Raw genomic sequence first — 20531 nt, 5'->3', positions numbered from 1 at the left:
CACTCAAAGAACAGTCTTCCAGACAGACGTGTAGAACATTTTTAATAATTTATTTTGTACACAAAACCATGCCATAGTAGATCAGGCATTCAAAGAGCAGTCTTCCAGATACAGCCTAGGATTAAGTGTCTGTGAGATACAAAACTCGTAAGGCTACCTCTTATGTGTACCAAATAAATTCTAATAATTTTTCTACTTGTCTGAAAGACTGCTCTTTGCGTGCCTGCTCTACTATGATACAGTTTTTACCTCCATTTGTAGTACAAATAAAATGAATCTGACTGCTGAAGGGTCTTTAATGATACCTTGACTTGAGGTGTGAGGTCAGGGAAAAATGAAGGGAGAGATTTGTTTTGGCAGTTAAGAGAGAATAGTTTGACACAAATGGTTTCACAATGTTGCTAAGAAAAAAATGTAAAAAGATGTATTAATATAACATCAAATCATACAAATAACAAACAAAATAGCGTGTTATGGGAGATGCAGATAAATACAATGCTGCTTACAATGTTTTTGCTTTTTAAATGATGAATTAAAAAGATAAGTGCAGACAGCAATTATTATTTGTATATCATGGAAACTATTTTGTGGCTTTTACACAAATATAATTATACATCTTTCTCTAAAAATGTATTTTCTCTTATTTTAATGTTGCTCCTTTTGAAAACTAGTAAAAAAAGATAAATTATAAGAAATTCGAATACAAAGAGAAAACAGCTTCCAGAAATCATACTGCAAATATTTTTTGTTCCAATGACCTGCCTTGTAGTCATGAGGAAAATTTCTTGCCAAGTTTCTTCTTGAAAATGACGTGCATAGACTTGAAAAAAAATGTTGTTGCACATAGACTTCAATGCATTTCACCAAATTTTCCACGACACAGTTTGTAGTTTATGCTATGGGTCAAATAAATTACAATTTCCAAGTGCCATGGATTAGTGAGGAAATGTAGTAGACTTGATCAAATCATGTACAAAAGAAGTGGTGAGATAAAATGGGATCTAGGCAATCTAGACAACTTTAGTAATAGCTGCAATTTGGCTTTATTTACCAAAGGGTGTGAGACAATATGGGCTTATTTACTAACCTTGTGCCAGGGGTAGACTATGGACTGAGAAGCGATCAGAGGAGCTGTGGACAGGGCCGGATTTACATAGCGGGCGCCCCAGGCCCACTTTCGTTTGTCGCCCGTGCCCCCCCCCATTATTCATGGAAATTTTCATAATCGGGACCGGAGCAATGTGGATTGGGCACGGGAAATTTAGAAAATGATTGTATCTTCTGCGCATTATTCTGCCCAGTATTTTTGACCCAATGTGGGTGTGGTTGGGCAGCATGCCACCCCCCTAAAATCCTGCCGTCCTAGGCCCGGGCCTAGGTGGCCTTTCCACAAATCCGGGCCTGGCTGTGGACTGAATAAGAAGCAGGGTACTAAAGAGCTAAAGCACAACAAGCCACTAAAATGAGCAGATAGCATAGAAATGTACACAACAAACAAAATTCAGGGCAAGCAGTAGGCAATGACAGTCATGAAGATGTCAAAAAGGCAAGAGGCAGAAAGCCAACACAAGCTAAGGCAGGTGCAAAAACTGCAGCAATTTGCTGATTTTTTCTTTCAGAGCCAATGCACTTCAAAAAATGTTGTGCCTGCCATAATGCATAAGTAATGTAATATGCAAGTACTGGTGAAAAACTTTCTTTCTTTTGTAAATTGAATCATTTCGGTTACAATTTTAGATGATGAGGCAGTGTTTAATCAGAATCAGCAACAAGGTTTACACATGGTCAAACAAAGAGAATCAGAAGCTTTGTATTATTGAAGCCTATAATTAGTCTATGATATATCACTGACTATGTATCCTTATGATGTCACAAGGTCATGGTCCAAGACATATGCAAATATACACATAAGAGAGTGCAATAAAGTAGGTCTCCAGCAGGCTCCTTTTTCTGGAAACCCTTTGGTGGATCACCCTGAACATATAAACATTCTTCTATTGTCCCAGGAATTCTCCTAAGCTGGAAAACTTTACCAACTAATGCAATATTGAAAAATATTTGTTCTCTGTCTGTAGTTAAGAAATTATTTTACTTTAGATTTGTATCCTTCCTGACAGCAAACCAGTTGATGAGAAAGGAACCCAAGGAAAGTATTTTTATAAAGAGATTAGCATGAAATACAGAGTGGGCACTGATTGAAGAGGGAAGATCCAGCTAAAAGGTTACTGAATGGTTAGTTTTCTTGACGGAGAAGTGTCCAAGTAATCTGGGGATTTTTTTGGTTGGTAAATTACATTTAAATTATATTTAAGAAAGACAAGAAACATAAGAAGATGATGCCCAAAATTGTAGAAAAACATGGTCTGAGAAGTTGCTGAATAAACAGAGTTGTTGTAACAAAGATCTCCAACCAAGATAAGCAGTGGATGTATTGTTCCATAGTGTGATTAGTTAGCTATAGGGGGCAGAAAGTTATTAGGATAAGACACATTATTTGCTAATGTTAAGATAGCTCTGAACACATTTTCAGAGGTGTCAAACTCCGGGATAAAAGTGTGAAATGGGTATGAATGAACTAGGATAAGGCTGCGATGAAATGACATCTGTGCAACCTGAATCTACAATAAAATATTATATAAAATATATTCTTTTTATAGGCAAGGTCTGTTTTATGACCTTGCAAAAGTCCTTAAAGTGGAAAAAATAAAGTTTATTAGATGCTTCATCATACTGAAATAATCAATTAAAAATATGTGCCATTTCTGAAATTATCTAGTTAGCCTTTCCTACCCCCCCCCCCACACTCAGGATCTGTGTAAATGTTAATTGTTTCTGAAACTGAAGTTGGAAGTTTAAAAAACATACAAATACAGAGCTATTTTATGCCACCAATATGGATTGATGCAGCTTACTTAGTATCAAATAATAAATTATAATATACAAAAGCCATCAATATCTTGTAAATTATATCCTGATAAACGGTGACTAGTGATGTCATCAGTTATAACCGGTGAGTAGTGATGTCATTTTTGTCACATGACTCTCTAAAACTTTGTATTATAGTAAATAAAGTACCCCTTGTTGGAATATATGAGGATATTAGAAGTAACTTTGGAGTTCCAGAGTTCCGGAGTTCCTTCTGCCTTGTGCACTCCTCAGTGACTTATGATATCCTTATATTTTACAATAGGGGTACTTTATTCACTATATAATTACAGAGAAAATGGAAAAATAATAGAAATTATTTACTGTACATAAAAGGGACACTTCAATGGTTGGCCTTCCTGTAATGTGGAGCTATCTGGATATATAGTTATAGTTACCTCCTCTAATCATTTATCATTGGAGTACATCTATATATTGCACATCTATTTAGTTTTAGAATTGTTATTAAGAGTGGAAATAAATTATTAATTGAGAGAGTAAAGGATAAACCAGCAGTTCATGACTGCTGCTCTTTAAAGGGATACTGTCATGGAAAAACATGTTTTTTCCAAAACACATCAGTTAATAGTGCTACTCCAGCAGAATTCTGCACTGAAATCCATTTCTCAAAAGAGCAAACAGATTATTTTATATTCAATTTTGAAATCTGACATTGTGCTAGACATTTTGTCAGTTTCCCAGTGCATGTGGCTTGTGCCTGCACTTTAGGATGGAATTACTTTCTGGCAGGCTGCTGTTTCTCCTACTCAATGTAACTGAATGTGTCTCAGTGGGACTTGGCTTTTACTACTGGGTGCTGTTCTTAGATCTTCCAGGCAGCTGTTATCTTGTGTTAGGGAGATGTTATCTTGTTACCTTCCCATTGTTTTGTTGTTAGGCTGCTGGTGGGGGGAGGGGTGATATTCCAATATGCAGTACAGCAGTAATGACTGGAGGCAGCTGGGAAATTGACAATATGTCTAGCCCCATGTCAGATTTCAAAACTGAATAAAACAAAATCTGTTTGCTCTTTTGAAAAATGGATTTCAATGCAGAACCGGAGCAGCACTATTAACTGATGCGTTCTGAAAAAAACTTGTTTTCCCATGAAAGTATCCCTTTAAAGGGGTTGTTCACCTTTAAATTAATTATTAATATGATGAGAGTAATATTCTGAGACAACTTGGGGTTGGTTTTCATTTTTTATTTGGATTTTTTGAGTTATTTAGCTTTTTATTCAGCAGCTCTCCAGTTTGCAATTTCAGCAATCTTGTTGCTAGGATCCAAATTACCCTAGCAACTATGCACTGATATGAATAAGAGAGACTGAAATATGAATATAATTCATTTTGTACTGGCAATTTTCATTTGATCCGAACAGATTAGGAGAAATTATGCTACTGTATGTGAATGTCTCCCCATCCCCCTCAATGTTCTTTTTACATCTGTGGAGTATTTTCATTAGTGTCCCTTTATGTTTATACTTTCCATCAGTGGCTCACCCCTGACCTGCCGGCTGCAATGAAATTTCTTATTAGAATTCCCTGGAGCAAATATGAAATGTATTACTAAAATAACAGATGGGAACGCGTTTCAACAATATTGAAGTCTTTTGGATTGCCTCTTTGGATGCTCATCCAGCCCCTGTGAATTTTATTGCTATTGATCTACATCACAGGTTAATATTCACTGTGATTACCTGCAGTACTTGCGGTTTAGTTGTTGAAATTAAAACTGATAGGGTGCTAAAATTATTAATCTGGTCTAGCTCTATACTATTGTGGCAGTCTGTGCCTTCCCTTACAGCCTAATTTATGCATTTATAGAATCTGAAGTCTTCAGGAGTGTCAATACTAATATATTTCATGGGACTGATGCTTGCTTAGTTGAAATTTAAAAAAAAAATATTTTAGGGTCACCAGAAGTTTGCAGTCAATGTTCATTGCTTCAGTTCATATTTCATATGAATATCTGTTATATATTCTTCCATTTTAATGTTTAAAGAGCTTATAGATAAATTATACTTGCAACCGTAAGAAATTTTCTATTTTTGCAGGTTGCAGCCTTTAAAAACAAAATGAATGGTAATATAGTTACATAGTTAGTTACATAGTTAAATTGGGTTGAAAAAGACAAAATCCATCAAGTTCAACCCCTCCAAATGAAAACCCAGCATCCATACACTCACCCCTCCCTACTTTTAATTAAATTTTATATATCCATACCTATACTAACTATAGAGTTTAGTATCACAATAGCCTTTGATATTATGTCTGTCCAAAAAATCATCCAAGCCATTCTTAAAGGCATTAACTGAATCAGCCATCACAACATCACCCGGCAGTGCATTCCACAACCTCACTGTCCTGACTGTGAAGAACCCTCTACGTTGCTTCAAATGAAAGTTCTTTTCTTCTAGTCTAAAGGGGTGGCCTCTGGTACGGTGATCCACTTTATGGGGAAAAAGGTCCCCTGCTATTTGTCTATAATGTCCTCTAATGTACTTGTAAAGTGTAATCATGTCCCCTCGCAAGCGCCTTTTTTCCAGAGAAAAAACCCCAACCGTGACAGTCTACCCTCAAAATTTAAGTCATCCATCCCTCTAACCAGTTTAGTTGCACATCTCTGCACTCTCTCCAGCTCATTTATATCCCTCTTAAGGACTGGAGTCCAAAACTGCACTGCATACTCCAGATGAGGCCTTACCAGGGACCTATAAAGAGGCATAATTATGTTTTCATCCCTTGAGTTAATGCCCTTTTTTATGCAAGACAGAACTTTATTTGCTTCAGTAGCCACAGAATGACACTGCCCAGAATTAGACAACGTGTTATCTACAAAAACCCCAAGATCCTTTTCATTTAAGGAAACTCCTAACACACTGCCATTTAGTGTATCCAGGTACAAATACTGTGTTCCAACATTCCTTAATTTTACCAGTAACCTTTTGTGTGGCACTGTATCAAATGCTTTAGTAAAAGTCTAGTAAAGTCTAAGTAAATCACATCCACTGCCATCCCAGAATCGAGGTCTCTACTTACCTTCTCATAAAAATAAATTAAGTTAGTCTGGCAAGATCTATTACGCATAAAGCCATGCTGGCACAAACTCATAGTATTATGATTTGCTATGAAGTCCAGTATCTTATCCTTTATTAACCCTTCGAAAAGCTTTCCTACCACTGACGTCTTTAATATACATTAAAAAAAAAAATACCCCACAAAAAAGAACAACAACATCAAGGAATACTTACAGCAAAGTGAGGAATTTAACCCTGGTGGACAGCCCAGCATATTTTTACAACTTCTAAATACTTAGATACCCTGCAAATTTACACCTATGTGGACACAAACACATACATCATCTCTGTAAATAGTAACATATATAACATGTAACAAAGGGCCTATAAACTATACTTTAGTGATGTCATTAATGCCAAGGGTGCATTTATCAAAATCAGTTAAAAAATAAAGAATGTTGCTTGACTCTTAGGGCAACAGTAAGGGGTTATTTATTAAAAGTTGAGTTTGTGAGGTTTCCGTCTACCTCGAATAAACTTACAATTAACAAACTCGACTGTTTGCTCATTTATGAAAAAATCGAAATGTTAAAAAACTCAATTGAATGCAATCAGGGAAAATGCTTGTATAGAGTACCTTGAGTTTATGGAGTTTATAGGCTAAACACCCTCGAATACATCAAACTTATGCATAAAACACCTGAAAATCATGAAGGCAAAAAACGTCTTCAAATGGATATAGGGACCTCTGCCATTGACTTTTACATGAATTTGACAGGAGTATTTTCAGATTCATACTTTTAGCAGCTTCGGGGCATAATAAATAGTGTAACTAACCTTGAAAAACTCAAATTTTTTGAGAAAACACAACTCAACCTTTAATAAATAACCCCCTAAATCGGAGCTGATGTGCTTGAATCTAAAACCTGTCAAGGTCATGTAGAAGTCAATTGCAGAGGTCCCTTGAACCATTTTAAGATGTCAATAGCCTTCATGATGCTAGAGTTTTATTTTGGAGGGTTTTGTTTGAAAACTCGATCAATTCAAACTATTCAAGGTTTTTTTTCCACCAAAAATTAAATAAATTTCAGTTTTCGGGTTGTTAACCCAGAACTCACCGATTAGAGTTTTTTCCATTTGATTTTTTTTCTTAAATGTGAGTTCATTCGAGGTCTAAAAAAGCTCTAAAATTCTACCTTTGATAAATAACTCCCTTAAAGTGACATGGGATTCTAGAACCTATGTCATTGTACTTTAATTTGTTCAAAGATTGATGTTTCAGTCCCCACAGAGGGAAATATGAGGGTTGAAATGTTAATCTTTGAATAAAGTTATACCTTTTGTGCAGGTTTTTTTTTTTGCATTTATTAATTAATATGTTTTGTTAGCACCAGGAAATATTGCCCAAAGAAAACAGTACACAAGGGGGCAGATTTATCAAGGGTCGAATTTCGAAGTGGAAAAAACTTCTAAATTCGACCATTGAATTGCATACTTCGATATTCTAAGTAGAATTCGAAGGATTTTTAACATCCTACAATTGTACTCCGATCGTATGAAATTCTAAGTTTTTAACTTCGAAAATTCACTTCGATCCTTAGTAAATCTGCCCCAAGGTATCTGAAGAATTATATATATATATATATATATGTATATTTATAAATATTTATTTATTTATATATATATATGTATATGTGGGGATTATCGGCACTCACCACTCATATAGTTACTTGCTGGGTGCTATCCAAAAATATTCAAAGCAGTCTATGAAAGCGCTCACAGCGCTCACCATCCAATGTGGTCAGGATGACGACGGCTCCAGGTGAGCCGAAATGCATTGATACACCATGCACCAATAAATAACTTTTTGATACACATTGGATGGTGATCGCTGTGAGTGCTTTCATTCGCCTGGCGAATAAATTCGCCCATCACTAAGCATCATCTAGAAATGCTTCCCTTCATACATTCCTTGAAAAAATCCCCCCAGATATATTATTAGATCCGTACAACTCTCTTATTTTCAACAAATGTAATTTGCTGCCTGGCTCTGTAGGAATTTACTTTAATTAGTTAGCTCAAGTTTATTGTTTTTTTAACCAACAGAATCCTTGATTTATTAACAACATGCTAACCCTCATCGCTAGACTTCCATTGAGTCTGCTTTTCATATTTATTGCATGCTGTGACTGTGAAATATCCTAATCACATATACTGTATTCAGATTGTTCTCACTTTCATGTAAAAGGTTTTTTCTGGCTATATTCATTACATACAGTACATACAGATTTATAAAGGGTAGAATTTCGAAGTGGAAAAAACTTTGAAATTCGACCATCGAATTGCATACTTCAATATTCGAAGTAGAATTATACTTCGACTTCTAAAAACTGTATGTTTTAGGAGGTCCCCATAGGCTAACATAGCAATTCGGCAGGTTTAAGGTGGCGAAGTGTCGAAGTTTTTTAAAGAGACAGTACTTTGATTATCGAATGGTCGAATAGTCTAAGTATTTTCACTTCGAATCAAAGTCGAAGTCGAATTAAGTCCTATCCAATGGTCAAGTACCCAAAAAATAGTTCGAAATTCAAAGTTTTTAGCTTTGAATATTCACTTCGAATTCACTTCGACCCTTTATAAATCTGCCCCCTATAGTTATTTTATAATATTGTATATGTGTAATACATGCACTAAAACAGACACAGGCTAAATAAACAATGTTATCAATGTAGATCTCTTGGACTAATGAGAGCCTTTTGAAATTGTTAGAGGCTTGAGGAGAAATTTAATGCTTAAAAAAAACCTATTGCTTAATTTCAAATCTTTTCACATGCAATATCTTGCAGCAAGTACGCAATCAGTGGAGTAACTATAGAGGAAGCAGACGCCACAGTCGCAGGGGGGCCCGTGGGGTCTGCTAACAAAAACCCCCTTGCCCAGCAGCTCTCTTACATGCGGCGGGGTATTGGAGCGCAAGTCGGCACAGAATGGGCAGGGGTGGAGTCAGGGCAGGAGTGGGTGGAAGCAGGAAGTGGGCAGGAGGATGGGGAACGGAGTGTGCTGAGCACCACTGAAGATTGTTTTCACACTGTATGAAATTTTATCAAATAAAAATATGTAAAAAATGCAAGTAATTCTGCTAGGAGGACCAGGATGGAATTAGTTGTTAGTAGATTCGCAGATGAACACATGCTTCATCCAAAAGATAATATGCTTTTGTGTGCAGGTGTTCGGAACTCTGTCTAGTGAAGAAGGAATTAGGAGCAAGCTTGCAACTGGCCAATCAACAACATTGGGAGGCTACTTTTAGCTCATGTGCACACTGACCAGTTGCCAGTACAACTGGTTACTTAGTTGAGCAGCTTGTTACTTGTGAAACTGCTTTTAGTTCTATTGAACTGTGTATCCATTTTGTGTTTGGCCCATTGATCTCAGTATCTGTAAATCCAAGGGTGACGTTAAGATATTTGGGTGTAGACCTTAGCTGGGACCCAACTTTGTTCTCAACTCTTTCCTCCAGTCCGTAATGCTCAACTGTTGCCGCGGGTAGCGGAGGTCCATCTGTAACAGTTCCTGACAGTTTTCTGTACTGCTGGTTTGCACCCTGCAGCTAATCTCAGGAGCTCACTTCTGCTCCAGCACAGCTTAACTCCAACTGGGTTCCACTAAACACAGAACCCTAATAGCAGGATACACTGAGCTGGTATCAGGAGGTGGCCATTGAGGAGTATGCCATGTAGTTTGCAACTACAACCTTAGATGACTCCTATAGAACTACAGTATAGTGGTCATAGGAGTTATATGCAGACCCTCTTCTAAAAAGGCAAAAAGAGCCTGTAGCTCCTTCTTTAACTCTAATTATTATCATCACTTAATTAAAAAAAAAGTTGTATCAATTCAGAAGTTTATTATATACAGTAGTATTTGTTAATGTATTTGCACTACAGAAGACAGTTGCTATTACCTAAAGGATGTATTTGTCGTTTAGTTAAATAATGTAGGCAACATCTATATATACTGTTGCCATTTTCTCAGCTTTCTTGTTGCATAACGTTTATTAAAAAAAAAAGTAATCACATAACGGTTGATGGTAATGCGTTTTAAATAACAAAAACATTAATTGTTAATAAAAGCAACCTGTCTTAGCCAATGGCTTCAGCGAACAAATAGTATATTTCTTTTCCTTTTTTTCCATGGTGTTCTTAATTCACTTGGGCTACTTTCTTTATATATTGCATGCTGGCATGCTTTTCACACATCCATTCACTTCAGTTTAATATTTTCAGATATGCTAAATGTTTTTATAATTCTGCATTTAAATTGTGTCCGGTTGCCATTTTTACTTTCCTTTTTTCTGGCATGGCTTTCCTACTATTCCTGCTGTTCTTTTAAAGCATTTTTATTATTACACAATGTGCTAGATAATGGGGCATTTAAGATTAAGTCTTTACATATACACTGTACATGTATGGGAACTGTACAGAGTGCTTGGGGCTTGGGATTTTCAAGATGAGAGATCTTTCCATAATTTGTATCACCATTTGTAGTCGAACATCATTTAAACATTAATTGAACTCAATAGGATTGTTTTGCCTCCAATAAGGATAATTATTTCTCAAAAAAAAGGTTCTGTCATATTATTACAGAGATAAGCAGAGATAGCTTTTAAAATGTAGTTATTTAACTAAACTAGTCTATAGTAGTCTACCTGTAATTCAGAGCTTTCTGGGTAGCCGGTTTCCGGATAACTGGTAAAAATGCAACCTGCTTAGTTGACATGACACCATTCCTGGTTATGCATTCCTCATGCTCCTGTTGGTAAAACTGCTGAATTATTTCACTCATCTGCCATGCAGTCCCCCATATTGTCATATCCCAAAAAAGAGAGAGGGAGGATAACATATTTTCCCATGAGGTAATAATCACCATGGTACAAATAGTGAGTAACATTTTGTAGCCCCTCAGATCATGTGTACACTCTACCCTGTGTTATATAATTTGTAATTAATAAGTTGCACAGAATCAATTTGTTTGGCTCCTCACCCAGATGGTAAGGTAAGTCAGAGTGTCTGAGACAGAATACCTGTGACAGAATGTGTGTGGTCTACAGAAAGGGGTTGTTTAATAAAGACTTTGGGTGCATGATACAATATATTAGATACTCTAGAAGTGCAGAATTAAGGTAATATTGTGGTTTGCTAGGAATCTGGTCTGATCTTATTTCGATACAGAGCATATTTTTAGCCCTTCCTCTATTACTGGTCTGAATCCACCCTAGATTCCTGGCTTGGCCATTGAGTCAATCTCATTGCTTGTCACCAGGTTTCCTGTGTTTTTTGTCTGTGTTCGTGACTTTTGTTCTTTACTTTAGGATTCTGCTTCAGTTTAGTTTTGCTGCTTGCACACAAGAGTTGTTTCCTGAAAAGCAAACAGACTCACCTCATTAATCATTACTCACCTACCGGCTAACGATTTACATTTGAAATACATGCGCCTCACCTGATTTACACCTCCATTTTCCTCTTTCTTTCTGTAGAGCTCTTACACACTGTCATTTTTATCTGCACTCCACTGTGTTGCTTTTTCTTCCGTTCAGCCAAAGGGGAGCGCAGGAGTAGACTCAGTCAATTATTTTGAAGGGGGCTGTACTCACACATATGCATGTAAGCGCCAAACGCAGGTTGGGACGCAGCATGTTGCATTTCACCTGCGTTCGGAGCATACATGCGTCTGTGTGAGTACAGCTCCCTTCAAAATAATTGACTGCGTCGCAACGCAGGGGAGTGCAGGTAAAAATGGCTTGTGTAAGAGCCCTTAGGATTCTGCTTCAGTTTAGTATCACCTGTTTTGCTACTTGCATGCAAGAGTTGTTTCCTGAAAAGCAAACAGACTCACCTCATTAATCATTACTTACCTACCGATTTACATTTGAAATATATGCATAATAATATATAATATATGCATACTAATATATTGCATATTATTATTCCATTCTCAGCATCATTGCTGTCTGTGTTATATGTTTTCCTTGTCTGTCATCTTAGTTAAGTGTTTACCATCCCTAGAGCCTCCAAACCTATTATTGCCTGCTTTGAGCCTAACAAGGCTTGCTCAGTAGCTGCCATACTGTTGTTAATCCCCATGTCTGAGGCTTACCAGCAGGTGTGAATCCTCTACAGAGAGCTGTAGACCCCCTACAAAAGTCACCAGATTGCTTATGAAGTTCATAAGTGGCGAGATTCATTTTATTACTGTGAAAAATGTATTGTTTATTATCTGGCACCCGGCAAACTGTGTGACAGCAATAAGTGATCCACAATAATTATGTACACAAATCATCTTTCAAATAACTGTGAGGCCCTGCAAGTGTGAGGGGTCACAAGATCTATCCCACACGCAAATGCATTGCCCCATATTTACTCAGTTATTTCAAATTAAATTACAAAGGAAACCAAAACAATAATTTTTTTTATATATAGCGGTCTCCAGTTTGCCAGATAGTAATCCATCTCTCTGCTCTCAAACTGTCATTTCTTTTGTTGTGATTTATAGTGCTGCTTGTCAGAGAAACACTCTAAAAACACATTGAGGGCAAAGGTGTAATTTAAAAAGAGAGTGATTGGCATTGTGCTGCTTCACTAGTGTTAGACAGGCCTGTTGGTGTATCACAGATAAAATCCCAAAGGGCAGCCTAAATGCTGAGATGCTCTTATTCAGTGGTGCATTAATGGCTTATTACAACCTGAGTTGAAAATGATGACAGTTCTATCTTACAAATCTCCTATATACATTTTATATATATTTCTGGATATATTTCCTGTTGTTATTTAAACTTAAGCATGCATCTACTTGTTATAAATATTAAGTGACCTATTGTTTACATTTACATGTTACAGAGTCTACATGTGCAGTTGTATTTTTATAATATGTATACTTTATAGAAGACACTTTGGGAAATCCCACACACATCTAGTTAGTAAAGTACAGGTATGGGATCAGTTATCCGGAAGCCCATTATCCAGAAAGCTCCAAATTACAGAATAGGCCTTTCCCATAGACTCCATTTTATCCAAATAATCCAGATTTTTAAAAATGATTTCCCTTTTGTCTGTAATATTAAAACAGTACCTTGTACTTGGTCCAAAATAAGATCAAATCAATTCTTATTGGAAGCAAAACCAGCCAATTACATTTACTTGTTTACATGATTTTCTAGTAGACTTATGGTGTGAAGATTCTAATTATGGAAAGATCCCCAATCCGAAAAGCCCCAGGTCCCATGCATTCTGTATAACAGGCCCTGACTAGGGAAGTCCTGATTGCTATAACCTATGCTCCTGAGAGGGCTTTTTTTCTCAGTTGGTCCAGTGATTTTATGGCCAGTTTTTGTCTATAGGTAATAAAGGGGGGGAGCACATGGTTCCTCCTCTGTTCTTGGTGATGGATGCTGCTGGACAGTCTGGAACATAAGGTCCAATAAAAGAGAGTGCCCCAAGGGAACCAAGCCCTTGGAGAACATCCGGAACAGGGACCCATTAAATTAGGTATTTACATGCCAAAAGGAGCCTCTGTAATAGTAACCTTCTAGGTGTAAGGCAGACAGGTGGGCTAGAAAGAGCAGCACTTGGTTCCAAAGAGGATTGGACTTGAATTGGACCTCTGGTGGGGTTCAGGACCTCAAGTATCCAGCAAAGTGAGTGTAAACCTACCAACTAATCCCATCTTCTTCATTGTACCAGTGCCTGCTTTGTATATACATGTCACTACAATTGCACTATCTCTTGTACAACACTGTATTAAGTATGTATGAATTACTTTGTTTGATAATTACTAGATGGTTATGACCCACTTTCAATCACAAATCTGTATAATTATTGTATGTTCATATTAAAATTGAACCAATGCATTTTCCATTTAAAATTGGCAGTTTGGTACTCTTTTTAGTAAAAGCAGTGTTTCCAAGAAAATTGATATCAAAATGATTGATTAAGAAAAAAAAGAAGCTGCACGCATCATGGTCAGCTAATGAGAATTATTGAACAAAGCACATGAAACGTCAGCTGACAGTGAAACTCAAAGTGACAAGAGTAATTGGATATGTGACATTCATTTATATATGAATGAATTCAATCATCAGAGCTTTAAATATCTATCACAAAATGTTGTGAGATTTTGAAGGAATTAGTTGCACTGTTCCAAGTACCACAGATTTATTATTTTATTTATGCTAGAGTTTGAATCGTGCAGGAGACGATTTTATTTTTTAATCTCTAACAAAAAAAAGCAGTTTTATTGTTTTCTAGAAGATAATTAAAATTGTAAGTAATACAATATTATTAGGAATAAAGAATTAAATAACCGTATACATTATTTGGGATAGTTGTCATCATAAATTATAATTACACGTGGTGACGTGGAGGCCTATTTATCACAGGTCGGATTTAGTGGTTTTAGAGATTTTTGAAATTACGACTAAACTCACAAACTCTAAAACTACGAATGTCATGAGATTTATTAAAAGATCCAAATTAAAAAAAACACAAATGAAAAATAATGTGCTAAAAATACAAATACATAAAAATTCAAGTCTTTCAGATAATTCCCAGTGAAAAAAACATCCAAATATGATCTTTGCAGACTTTTACAGCTCCACAACTTTTACCTGCCATAATTTTCTATTAGTGGTTTTTCGTGTTTTTTTTTTTATAAAACTCAATTTTTTTTGTAAAATGGGAAAACAACACTTTTTTGAGAGTTTTGGAAAAAAATCTAAATTTAGTTGTTAGTAAATGGGGCCCCCAAGGGTCAGATTTATCAAAATATAAGATTAGAGCTGCTGACCACATAGAAACTCACCCACTTTCTATTCATTCCTATGGGATTTTTAGAAGCGTATTTATCAAATGGTTAACTATAATTTTCATCAGAGATTTCTAAAAATCCCATAGGAATGAATAGAAAGTGGGTGAGTTTCTCTGTGGTGAGCTATAATCTTACATTTTAATAAATCAGTCCCTAAGTAGAATAAATGATATGCTGGAAAACACCAGATCTATTTTTTAGAGACCTGCAATGATATAGTTTCAGCCATATACTGTACAGTACCTACTGAAATGAATGATGCTCTTCATGGTTCATATAAGCTAGAGGAGAAAACAAACTGCCCACCTGTATGATTTATAAACTCTCTATCTTTATGATGATTAAGTTGTCATAAGTTTTTGTAAGAAATTAAAAAGATTTTTTGGGATAGTCTCTTAAGTTCTATGAATATTATAATATTGTGATTAATATTTAGGGGCCAATTTAAAGGGGAACTATTATGAAAATTACAAATTTAATATTAGCTTCAGTATACTGAAATAACACAATTTCTAAATACAATCAATTAAAAATTCTGTACTGTTTCTGAAATAATCAAGTTTATCTTCACTATTCCTCTCTGTGCATCTGTTTCTCCTCATTCTGTCTTCATTCAGGAGCTGGGTGTCAGATAAATGATCCAATATATCTTATAGGGAGGCTCCTTTTGCCTAGAAGATGTATTAGAGCGCACACCATTAAAATCACCAGACATCATGTCTCTCTACATGCAGAATTTGTGCAAAAGGAAGTTATTTAGTTAGATTTTGTTTGTACTGGAATCAGTTATTTGATTGAGCTCTAATACATCTGCTAGGAAAGGATATATTGGATCATTCATCTGACATCCAACTGCTACATGAAGAGAGAATGAAGAGAAACAGATGCTGAGAGAGGGAAAGTGAAGATAAACTTGATTATTTCAGAAACAATGCAGAATTTTTAATTGATTGTATTTAGAAAGTTTCGTATTTCAGTATGGGGAAGCTTATATTAAATTTTCATTTTGCGCTAGTTCCCCTTTAAGATTGCTTGTGCCTTTATGGCTGCAGATTAAAATAATGTAACTGAATAAAACGTCCATCATGGGACTTTTTTACCATATGTATTTAGTGTATCTGACTATGACTATGTAGGTATGACTTACCAAACATTTTAGAATTGCTACATGAGCACCATGGGGGATAGGGGGAATTTATTATTAAAAATAATTTGTCCTCCATCCTCCTAGGGCTTCAGTTTGTTCTTAAAGGTGCAGTTCACCTTCAAGATAACTTTTAGTATGATATTCTGGGACCATTTTTCATTTGGTTTTCATTTATTATTATATGTGGGTTTTGCGTTATTTAGCTCTTTATTCAGCAGCTCTCCAGTTTGCAATTTCAGCAATCTGGTTCCTAGAGTCCAAATTACCCTAGCAACCATACATCACTGAACTGCATGGAATATACCGGTAAGTTCTCTTCTGATAGGACCATATTTCAAGTATATTCTATGTAAAACCAAATGGTAACAGTACCATCAACAATTGTCATGCACTTTTATGACTCTAATCTAAACAATTTATTGTGAAACCATAATTTTTTTTTCTTATTCTTCCCCCAATTCCATCCCACAATGCATTAAATATCACATGACAATCTCACCTTCAGTATAAGAAAATTCTCACCACCGCACTCCTGTGTATTCACTCCTCTGCTTCCAGTGGTGCTGGGTCTCCGTGAACCCGGCAAGGTTCCTGTAGTCAAATGAAGTAAATTACGGATCCGCACACACTATGGGGCCGATTCACTAAGCTCGAGTGAAGGATTCGAATGAAAAAAATTCGAATTTCGAAGTATTTTTTGGGTACTTCGACCATCGAATTGGTTAAATTCGTTCGAATACGAACGAAATCGAACGAATCGAACGAAAAATCGTTCGACTATTCTACCATTCGATAGTCGAAGTACTTTCCCTTTAAAAAAAACTTCGACCCCCTACTTCGGCAGATAAAACCTACCGAAGTCAATGTTAGCCTATGGGGAAGGTCCCCATAGGCTTGCTAAACTTTTTTTGATCGAAGGATTTTCCTTCGATCGTTGGATTAAAATCCTTCGAATCGTTCGATTCGAAGGATTTAATCGTTCGATCGATCGAACGAACGAACGTTTAGCGCTAAATCCTTCGACTTCGATATTCGAAGTCGAAGGATTTCAATTCGAGGGTCGAATTTCGAAGTATTTTTAACTTCGAAATTCGACCCTTAGTGAATCTGCCCCTATATCTTCAAGCAGATGGGGATTAACCCCAGTTTATTGTGCAACCACAAAGATCAACGTTTCGGGGGGGTTATACCTATTATAAGAGATTGCCAGTACAGACAACAGAGGTGAGGTTAAGGGGGAATTGTCACAAGAAACAAGGGTATTAGGTGACAGTATAACTTTTACAAGACAAACAACAATATTGCAATGTGAGCAAAATGAAATGACTGCAGACATGTCTTTTTATTTATGATAAATAAGTACTAGATACATTCAATATACTTGGCATTTGTTGAAAGGCAACTAAGATTATGAGTCAAAATATTTAATAAGCACATCTTCTTGAACAGTAATTCCTGCTAACTCATAAAAGACTATATTTTCTAGGTCACCCAAGGTTCTTCAATCAATTGTATGCTGGCATGGATCATTACTCTTTAGCTGCTCGTTTTATAACGGAGGCTCTAAACCCAAGTGTGTAAGTACTGACAGAACTGTACCTGTAACTGTACCTGTAAGTAAGGAGAATAGAAATGTGTCATATGAAAACAGTTAGTCAAAAAGCTTTGAGGGTAAAAATGTTGATATGAAACATAACAAAACTGGTGTAAAGTGATTATGGGCTGACAAGGATAATAATCACAACATGTTTTTAGAACATTCACTGAATATCTGTACAAACGACAAGCCATCCAGACATCATTTACAATACAATCCCTTTTAAAAGTAAACCTTTTAAAACATCCATTCCTGTTATTTAATATCTTGGCTGCCAATCATACATTGCTTTCCCCATATCTATACAATTAGCATAACAATAGCTCCACCATAATGCTCTTCACATTCCCAGTAGCCTGTGCTTGGGTGCATGCATCAGCTTCTCTTTCTGAAATGCATTGAAGTCAAAATTATTTTAACGCGTGACAATTTTTACATGACTTTTTTGGCAGCAAATCTTTGCAGCAGTTTCGCAAAAAAAATTGCAGGTGCCAAAATTTGGAAATTCGCCGCAAATCCATGCCTGCTGAATGATTAAATTGCCCATCACTATACATAAGATTTAGGAATGATGCAAATTGCCTTTATGAAAGTTTCGACAAAATAGTGCCCATCTGATTGCTGTGATCATAAATTCCAAAAGAAACAGAGTTTTACTCATTTGCTTGAGATCAACTAAAGCTTTAATTTGCTCAGTTCACATGATAGAAGAGGATATAGAATTATTTCATAGGGTGACAGGCTCACTTTAATCAGCAGTAACCATATTCAATCATAAATGGTGACAAATAATGGGCCAGATTCAATTCAGGGAGAAAAAGTAATCTGATGATTAATCACGTGAAAAGTCATGGACGAGATTCAATTCGGGGAGAAAAAACTTTTCTATAAATTCAGTTCCAGTTTTTTCCCATAGACTTCAATAGACTTTTCACATGATAAACCTTGAGATAAGTTTTTTTGAATCTCAAATTGAATCACTTTCATGACTTTTTATGCAATAAATCAATGTCTCACTGAATTGAATCTGGCCCTATATTTGAAAAAAAAAACATGTGTCTGATTTGTTGTGATACAACACATTTACTGCTCATTGTACTGCAGGAATCCATCTGCTTGCATAGCCATACTCTTTAATACTGTATGTTAACAGCAGTCAGACCTCTTAAAACAGCTCTAAAATCAAATGTTTACAGTTGAACATCTATAGATTTAACAATTTAAATGTAAAAATGTGTTGCATGTACAGTAAGGTTCCTATTTATTATGCTGTGTAAAAGGAATATTGTAAAAAGCTGTGTAAAATAAACAAACACTAGACAAAACAAGTTATGGATGGAAGTTGCTCTATGTAAAACCTTGTTTAAAAAGCTATGATGGATAATTGTTGTATTTTCCTATAGCTTTATCAAGTGGCTGCCTATAGTTTTGGCAGATTTATATGCCTATGCAGTTGCGGAGATCAGTACAAAACTTGATAGGTACGCCATTTTTGCCATGGCGATGTGCAGAAGATTTTGTTTGTTTGCCTTTTTTACACAGCATAATAAATAAGCCCTTATGTGTACAGCAGTGATATCCAATTTTTTTTTTCAAAAGAAGGCGGCATTCAAACAATAGTGAAACAAATTATGGGTTCCTGGTTGTAGGGATATTTATTATCGCCTATTTAACTTGTGTTTGGTTTGTCTAGAAATGTTAATTTTTTTATTAGTAAAACTAGTACCTCCTCATATGTAATATAAGACACTAAGGGGCAGATTTATCAAAAGTCGAGGTGAATTTTCGAATGAAAAAAATTCAAATTTCGAGCTATTTTTTTGTGGACTAGGGAATAGTCCAAATTTGAATTTGAAAAAAATGAGAATATCACAATTTATCATCTACTGTCTCTTTCAAAATTTTACGTCAACTATTTGCCATCTAAAACCTGCCGAATAGCTGTTTTAGCCTATGGGACACCTCCTAGAACTAATTTGGAGTCAATTGGTGGACTTTGAAAAATCAAAGTTTTTTTTAGGAGAAACTTCGAATTGAATTCGATCGAACATGTTATTCCTTCGATTCACACAATTCGAATTTGGCCAAATAAAGACCTATTTGATCGAAAACGGACCTACTCGACCAAAAAAAACTTTGACGTAATTTGGGTTGGTCTTTTTGAATTCGAATTTTGAAGTTTTTTCAGTTTGAAATTCGACCCTTGATAAATATGCCCCTAAGTTTGCCCAGTAGCAGTAACCTATAGCAACCAATAAGGTAACCTATAGCAACCAAACAGGTGACCACTAAATTCTACCTGCTAATTAGTTGCTATGGGATACTGCTCCTGGGCAAACTTTGTGTCTTATATTACATAACCCCATATTAATATCAACATCTCAATATAAGGAAGAACAAATACAATATTGCCCTTTAAAAATATATTGGGTATATAAGAAATAATGAGAGTGACATGCTAAAATTAATTTTATTAAAACATGATCATTTAGACCCCCCCATTCCCTTTCTGTTATTATAATACTTCATATAACACTGTGACATATTCAATGGTGTGTTGTAGAGCTTGTACTTAATTCACTAAGGAATAGGAATCATAGGTCAATAATAATATTAATAACACCTACAGAAACTGTTTCCAGCTATGCTAGTGATGGGTGAAGCAAACAGAACTGAAGAATACTGTTCATGGCAATCCCTGGGATAATTTTATATTTATGATTTCTCATTGGAATTCAACCCCTTTCCCCTATAGTGGAGTTATGGGATACAGAAAGTTTATGATTTTCTTACCCCCTGCCTGCTGTAGGAGTTTAGTTAATAGTATACACTCAAGGCAATAATGTTAGGCCAGAACCCCTATCCTGTTTTGGTGGCTCACACCCTATAAAAGTAGGAAGAGGGAGGGGTGATATCATTATGATCTCTACCCACTACCCTGTTTTATACAACCCCATGCATGGTAAAAAGGTTTAGCTCCC

At 35.9% G+C, this 20531-nt stretch overlaps 1 protein-coding gene across 1 annotated transcript in view; it reads left to right on the top strand.

The window, feature by feature from the left end:
- The window catches only part of gadl1.L (glutamate decarboxylase like 1 L homeolog), a 143247-nt gene that overhangs the window by 40270 nt on the left and 82446 nt on the right, over nucleotides 1-20531 (top strand). Inside the window, exon 4 of the mRNA XM_018267472.2 lies at nucleotides 17440-17530. Within this exon, the coding sequence (XP_018122961.2) occupies nucleotides 17440-17530 (91 nt within the window). The remainder of the gene's footprint in view (nucleotides 1-17439; nucleotides 17531-20531) is intronic.

Source organism: Xenopus laevis, chromosome 6L, assembly GCF_017654675.1.
Source record: "Xenopus laevis strain J_2021 chromosome 6L, Xenopus_laevis_v10.1, whole genome shotgun sequence".
NCBI classification, from domain to species: Eukaryota; Metazoa; Chordata; class Amphibia; order Anura; family Pipidae; genus Xenopus; species Xenopus laevis.
This window is presented reverse-complemented; position numbering and strand designations above follow the sequence as displayed.